Raw genomic sequence first — 8,119 nt, 5'->3', positions numbered from 1 at the left:
GGATCGGTCGATCCCTTGAGCCACACTGCAGGCGCCGGCTTTGCAGCTAGGGATGCCACGCGATCCATGAGGGTAACAGACAACGCCTCCTCGCTACAGGCAGAGGCAGTTGCAATCATGGGAGCCCTAGGCCACGCGTCCCTAAGGGAAGGACACGTGGTCATACACACAGACTCCAGGGCAGCCATTGACTGTCTTCAGCACAGCTCACCCACAGACAACATCCACCTACCGACCACGATTCTCACAATGGCACAGAGAATTCTTGCTCAGGGTAGAAGAATTATCATCAACTGGGTCCCAAGCCACATCGGCATCAGAGGGAACGAGCTTGCTGACAGACTAGCCGTCGCTGGCAGGGGTATGCCCCCAAATCCCATGACGATAAAACCGAGCCGAAAATTACTTATGGAGAAGTGTTCCTTGGTCGGTCGTACCTTCCTACGGCAGCTCCACAGAGAGGAAACGAGAACCTCCCCCTCGGCCAGCTGGTACTCAGACGCCACAGGCTCTGAACCACTGGCACTCTCTGAAGTAAGCAACAGAGGTACCGAAGTCATTCTTCACAGAATGCGCCTAGGTTACCACTGTGCATGGCAGATTATCCCAACAATCGAACGCGATGAATGGTGCTGCAAGCACTGCGGCGAGCCGAACGCCACACTAGTCCACTACCTAGAAAATTGTAACCATACACAATTCCTGAGACATGGACCGCCCACAACAGCCGCCGTGCTGGTAAAGAGGCTATGCGAAATGCTTACACCATGGCGGCAGGAGCGCTTGCTGGCAATCCCGCCGCCACGGTAAGCACCGAGTGTCAGACAACTCAATGAGACAGCCGTAAAAAAGCTGACACAGGCCGGGCCATATCTAGAAGGCCCGGGCGAAGCTAGAACTTCGCAAACCAACCCCCCCCCCCCCCGAACCTACTAATCGGGTGGTGGCAGCGTGCCGTAGGCCTGGAACCTTACATCTGTTCACTGCAGACGAATCTTTTCCTGAATAATTTTATTCATATTCTCTGTCGAGCCTGAACTCAACCAGACACAAAAATCTACTTGGTCTACGCCCCGCTACAATAATAGTAATAATAATAACAATAATAATAACAGCATTTATAATAACAATATTGATGTTAATCAGAATAATAATAATATTTATATAAATAATGATAATGAGAACCATGATGTATGAATAAAACTATTATTACCTCTAAAATGAAATAAATATCAGAAATAAGTTGTGTTCTGAGCATTATTCGAGCCACGCCTCAGCATGTCATAGAATCAGAGAATTTCCATTTTTTTTTTTTTTTTTTTTTTTTTTTTTTTTTTTAGATCAGTGATTGGTATTCATAACATTCATTTGATAAATATGTACATTACTACTGTGAAAGACAGTATGCAGACCAAAACTACTTTAAAGTTGGAAAGTTGCAAAGAACATGATGTTCTGTGTTCAGTCACAAACTCTCTTGCAAGGACTATGCTGGCGTCTTCTTTTGAAGAACTTTTTATTTGGCAGGCGTACCCAGTGGTACCCTTCCTCATCTCGGCCTACAGTCGGGAGCCGAGCTTAAGCATTTATAGATCTTCCTGGCCACACGTTGCAGGAATTGCCACTGTACTAGGCAGCCGCTTGCAAGGACCGCATATGTTTGATGTACTTTAACCTACAACAGTGAATAATGAACTAGTTCGTTTGAACTGATAGTAGAGCCTTGATATCTGCCTATACTTGCCCATCCTCAATTCTCAATTGCATCGCCTTACGAGCAAACCAAATTATCAATTATAAGAAAACTATGCAGTTTTGGGTTAAGGATAAAAAAGTAGAATAAACACTTTTCTTGTCTAGCTTTAAGAAGCTGATATTTTCCTGCTGCCTTACAATCGCGAAAAATGGCTTATTTGAGTTACCGATATTATTATTATTATTTCTTAGAATTATGCCATAAAGAATATTAATCAGGCGTTGCTCCTTCCCTGAGTGGACAAGTTGTGTCTGGGAGGCCCTCTTGTCCAATTTCGGGAATGTTTTGTAGGCATTTTGTAAGGTCAGCATCAAGTACCTGTAGCACTGTAATCCCCAACCCCTCTTTAGTTAATGTATACTCTGTGTGCTGTGTTCTGCATAAGTGTATACTACTGCGTGCAAAACACGTGGGAATGAGTGAAAGTGTTTGTATATGTATATAAGTATAAGCTTATGTATGTGTATCTGCATGAGGGGTGGATTGCGTGACGTCCATTGTATGTCTCCTTAGGGATGCTCTTACTATACTTTTGTGGTTATTTTATTACCAACAGATGCTGATAAGCTAAAACTAGATACTGAATGTTTGTACATTTTACGCAAGCTATCGCTTGATTTATCCATTGACTATATATCACGAACGGGACGTCACAGCCCCCCCGTAGCCCATTGTATCTTATTGAGAAATATGTATTCAGTGTTCTGTAGTACTCCAGGGCGTTTATTTTTCCTCACCCTTAGGCATTGATATGTATTAGAAAGAATATCACTACCTGACCGGCAGCTCCAGCTAAGACGCTTAAAAAACGGAAAAGGGCAAATATCAAACCTACAATAACAGTATTAATGAAAGATAGGATCTGAGCCGTACAAGATTGCTCTTCCACATACTTTCACATACATGTAGCTTCGTGGTTCTTATACTAGATTTCATTTCGACTGCAAATTTTCCTTTCATTTTACCCTTCTCTGGCATTTTTTGTTGTTTTTAAGCAATACTATCATATCCATTTTTTTTTTGTTAGATTTTCCCATGGTATCATTTATCTAATTATTCAGTATACCTTTTCCACTCTGGGACATTAAGATATATCCCACTGTGTGCGGTGTTTCTCGGTGGGGTTCCATCGCAGGCACCATTTTGTGAGAGGTTGTTAACTGCCTTTGTAGTTGGTGTAGGGAAACATACGGTCTGATTCGGAGGTTTCTTGGTAGCGTGAGGCAGAGGCTGAAGATGTAAGTGGCTGGCTTGTGCAGAATGGTGCCAGGCAGTGGGTCCCTGGGCAGGGGAGCCAGGAGTGGTGTTCCCCAGGAGGTGACACGTATCCAAGCTAGACCGTGACTCAGTGCGTGGTAAGTGTAAAGGTCAAGGAGAATGTTGGAGGTGTGTAAAAGGGGGAGTGACCTAGGGCAGCACGGTTGCGATTCCGCCCTGATTGGTCCTTCCACAGCAGTTTGAGGGTGTGACCTTGAAAAAGTATTATTTAATCTCATCCAATGTGACATCCTGCAAAGTCAAACTTTCGGTAAACTATCTTGCAGAGTTAAAGTGGATTTGACATCAGCAGGTTGGCCTACTCTACAGATGTCCATCTTCATGAGTCGGGATTTGGCCTTTAAGGAACCCTTTTTGATAGGTGGGGGCCCCTGGGGTCTACAAGTCCATTTACTACATAATCCTGTTGTTTTATTTGACCTCTCAGTGACATGTTCAGACAATCTACATCTAATCATAAATATGATGAGTCTGTAACACCAATAGGCGCAGGAACATTGCACCCCCCCCCCCCCCCCATGTAATTATGCTGAAAACGCCTGAAGGACAAAATATAAAGATCCTATACTTACTTAGAGTTCAGGTGATGATCAGGCACACTAATTGGTATGAAAAATGAGGGGTGAGCTAATTAGGGATCCCTGCTACCCCCTACAAATGTTAGTAAGTGAAAGTAAAGTTAAGTATTATCTTGGTATTAGTTACATGTCTGGCAGAGTACATCAACAAATAAATAACTACTATGTTTAAACGGTATTTATTGGTATTTAATTCCATTTTCCAAGTACATCTCCATATGAATATGAGTCTTTAAATGTGTGTGTATCTATGCGTCTATATTTGTGCGGTGTGTTTGAATGGGCGGATGTGCGTCTCTTTGTAAGCGTACGTTGGTGCGTCTTTTTCATCTACTATTATATATTATCTCCTCAGTGTCTGATATAATCTTTACAGTACATGCTAGTCATATTCCTCTCACAGATTTAACTCTTCAAACTTGTATCAATTAGTTAAGATAAATGGGAGGAAAAGTTTTTAGAGAATTTACACATTATTTATTAAATTAAAAAAATATATAGGCAAAACGTAAAGCCAATCACATAAATGTATATGCCAATAATACAAAATCTTAGTTCATTATAATCCAATACAATAATTATACCACATTGAATATCCATCTCTTAGTTTTAACAAATAGTTTGCCGCTTTACTCTAAATGTTAACATGCAAGCAACTACATAATGTCATTTTAAGCAAGCTGTTATTAATGATGAAATTAGAGCAAACAATGTCAATGCCTAAAATGGATATAAACAATAACTAAATCAAGCAAAAACTTATCCTAGAAAATACTTAACAGATACATACATTATGCAAACACAAAATTATTCTTACGCTCCACTGGAAATCAATAATCTTCATCACTGTTAAATTACGCTTCCGTAGAGCTGAGATCTCTTAAAAGTAATTAATTGATTCCTTACTTTCTAACTAACTTAATATATCCTTACGCTTATAATTCAAATCTATATGTATTCAATTATATCATTCTTCAAACTTGACAATCAAATCTATAATTATTCCATTATATAATCTTTACTTCCTAAATTAACTTAATCACATACAATTCCTTGTCCATTAAATAGGCACACATAAATCAAGAAATAATCCCTAATACTACTTAATCCACATTATCCATAGCACATTCCCATCCACTATGTTCCCTCAAGATAAGGCACTAAATCACTTCAACCGGGCTTACCAAGACGTGCCACAAAAATGACATGGCTACTGGATGCTACTCCAAAATCTAATCCGCGTTTGTCTGTCACTAACCGTCTTTTATTCCCGATATGGGAGCCCATCCGCCCACATCCTTAACAGTTATCATGAATATAATATAATTTATTTTCCCTAATTTGAAAGATACCTGTATTTATCACTTTAAACTTTTCTACCTGCCAGAAAATGTTCTTTTTTTGTTCCCAAACTGGTGTGTTGTGATATAAATAGTAATCGCTTCAAACTAGTTATTGTTTTCGCATTTGTGACTTCTTTTTTGTTTCTGTTAGTCCGTCACGTGGCGTCATTTTGTCACGAGATGTTTTTAACACTTTGACGTCGTGGTGCGCCTCTATTTTTTGTATCTACGTCTTGTCCTGTTGACCACATTTTTTGTCTGGAGTCCGCTCGAATCCTCGCAATGTTATTCTATTTTTGATATCTCGTCCCAGCTTGTTTGTTGCACCCGTTCATGTAGCATCCGCTTTGCCCTCGCGTTGTTCACGTGATAATGCCTTTGTGTGTCTACGACACGTATGTGTGCCTTAATGCAATTAAAATACATATTTATGCATAGAACATAGTCCCCCCTCCCCCTCCTTCCCTGGATGGATATGAAAATTTAAATTCACTAGTCATAGTTATTGCTTAATTATCATTATGATAACCATCATTATTGTCAATATCATTACCACTACTAGTATCATCATCATCATTATCATCAGAATCATCATCATCAGAATCATCATCATTATTGTTATAATTATTACTACTAATATTGATATCTTTGATTACCCAAATAGTCATATAGGCCTCAGCAAGGTCATGCTTACAAAGCAAGGGTTGACTGAAGGAATCCTCAAAAGCACCCCCTTAGCACCCAAACGGGGAAGTGCTCGAAATTATAAGTTTACTCAAAAAGTCTCAAATGCCTTATATTTTGTACATAAATGTAAATGAGTTTAACTACAGATATCTTAATTTAATTTATCACTACCGATGATGCTAGGAGATTTAAGATTTAATGGGATTTTTCCTGAAATCAAAACTGACTGATAAACCACTGCTGCAGGTAAACATTCTAGCGCTGATTTACTGTGGTAGCATTTCTTTTAATCTCTTTCTTTTGCATATTAAGAAGCAAATATTAGTATTTGAGGCACATACTTGACTACACAAGCCCGTCAAGGTATCTGATGATGCCTTCGACCGACTGAGATGTGTTATATATACGTAAAGAGGGATTATAGAGATGACGGATCTCTTTTCTGGCAACCTGGATGCCATCACTGTCTTCCTCTGTGCCTCTTTGGAGGATAGAACGCACTCTTTCTTGGATATTGTCAGGCTTGAAGTCAGACTGCGCTGTTTCATTGAGTTCTTCCAGAAAGAGAGAGTCTAACACTCGAGTTTTAAGTCCTGCAATTCTCTTAGGTTTTTGCCATGGGGAAGATAAGGGGTGTACTTGTATCCTTTGGTACAACCATGGAAAGGAAATCATCTTGCTCAAGAAACGACAAAGATACAATGTTTTCCTTTCTTCGTTAGACAGACTCTCCATCATTAATTTTGTGGGTGTGTAAGAGCTGTACAAATATCTCCTAACATTCATTAAGCATATGAAGATGGTTGACGGAACACTCTTATTGGTATTCCTTTTCTTAAATAAATTTCTTTCCAAGTGCTCGGGAGCTTTTACTTCCACAACGGGTCTTATATTCATTCTGAAAAATCTCACGGTTTTTTCCCGTCGCCACATCCAAAAGAGATAAGCACCGTCCTCACTTGGGAGTAGAAAAGGAGGTACCAGTACCAGAACCTGATCCCTCTGAGTGGATGTGTGCTCCTCCACAACCTTTTCCATGAGGGACATGAACGCTGTAGTGAAGTTCTGAGGATTTAGAAAATCTGAGGGAGCTGTCTCTATGTCTAGGCTTTTTCCATCCTCTTTTATTGTTATGTTTAGGTCTTTAGGATTAGCATCTGAGGACTCTATTTCAAGATTTGTATCTACTGTGTCAAAAGAGGTCACTTCATATCCGTCAGCAAGAGCTCCAGATAAGCTTAATTTTCCAGCAAATCTTGAATCTTTCTCTCTTATCATGGCCAAAATGACATCAAGTTTTGCACGAACAATCTCAGAAAATCTCTTTATGAAATCTTCGTTATTTGTGTTTTCTGCTATATGTAGTAAGTCAGCAAATGTTCTTATTTTCAGCATTTCTCCTTTCTTCCTCAGCAATTCATATGCCTGATGTTTAGAGAGAGGCTCACTTAAAGCGGAAAGAACATCTTTTCGTGAAAATTCGAAAACTTGCAGTTCAACATTTGATACCTTATAAAGGTTTTTCAGTCTGGCATATTCAGGCAACCAGGGGTCTAAGTTATGTTCAAGCATACAGATGTACATTAAACAGTTTTTGCATTTCCTCATAGCTGCAAGGTGTTTAACTTTAAAACCACCAATGGTTTCCATAAAGCTTGCACCATTATATCTAAGGTATTCCACTACGTTCCTGTGACCTGATAAGGCCGCAACATGCATCATGGTACTTTTAGAAAATTTGAATATCTCTTTATTTACATTTAAACCATTTATCCTCTCTTGGAGAAGTGCTGTTAGCCCATTTTCAGCCATCCAGTAAAGAACCAAGTCAAGAATTTCCTCCTTAATGGGAGCACCCTCTGATACACTCGTCTTTATTTGATCACATAATTCCTTCCCGTAAGTGGATTCTTTATCCTTACAAACGAGTTCAAATATTACCAAATCTCTCTCCTTTAAGTCATCTAGTAACTCTGTGGGTGCATTCTGGCCTTTCTGGCAGGTATATGGCGTCAACCACAAATCTCTACACAGCGCATATGCTGTGTCGTGATGGCCTGCCTGAAGTGCCTTTTCAAGGGGAGTCTCTTCTTTTAAAATGCGATGAAAGCACAAATCTTCTTGACTTAACATCTGACAGGTTAATGAAAGGCCAAGGCCAGCAGCCTCCAGAAGCAGCTTTTTCACTTCATCAGCTTTCGCAGCAAGGTCTCCTTCAAATGTCGGATGTGCTTCATCTCCAATTTCCATGACTTGGGACTTCAATTTATTTATAAAGGAAGCGATCGGATGATCGCTACTTCTAGCTCTCTCCTCTTCATCGGCTAGTCTGTCCACATAGGCCTATAATAGCAATGTATATTAGGGTTAACGAACAACGTCTTGAACAAAAATAATTGTATAAGGTACATTTCTTCTATGGATTAAAGCTATAAATTCTTACATATTCTTGGTACAAATATCTGTTATCTATGAGA

At 39.7% G+C, this 8,119-nt stretch overlaps 1 protein-coding gene across 1 annotated transcript in view; it reads right to left on the bottom strand.

Moving 5' to 3' along the window:
- Nucleotides 1-5,210: 5,210 nt before the first annotated feature.
- The window catches only part of LOC125038464, an 18,331-nt gene continuing 15,422 nt past the window's right edge, over nt 5,211-8,119 (bottom strand). Inside the window, exon 7 of the mRNA XM_047631931.1 lies at nt 5,211-7,985. Within this exon, the coding sequence (XP_047487887.1) occupies nt 5,988-7,985 (1,998 nt within the window). The 3' untranslated portion in view covers nt 5,211-5,987. The remainder of the gene's footprint in view (nt 7,986-8,119) is intronic.

Source organism: Penaeus chinensis, chromosome 25, assembly GCF_019202785.1.
Source record: "Penaeus chinensis breed Huanghai No. 1 chromosome 25, ASM1920278v2, whole genome shotgun sequence".
In the NCBI taxonomy this organism is placed as follows: domain Eukaryota; kingdom Metazoa; phylum Arthropoda; class Malacostraca; order Decapoda; family Penaeidae; genus Penaeus; species Penaeus chinensis.
The sequence above is the reverse complement of the archived record's forward strand: the minus strand, read 5'-3'. Positions and strand labels throughout refer to the sequence as shown.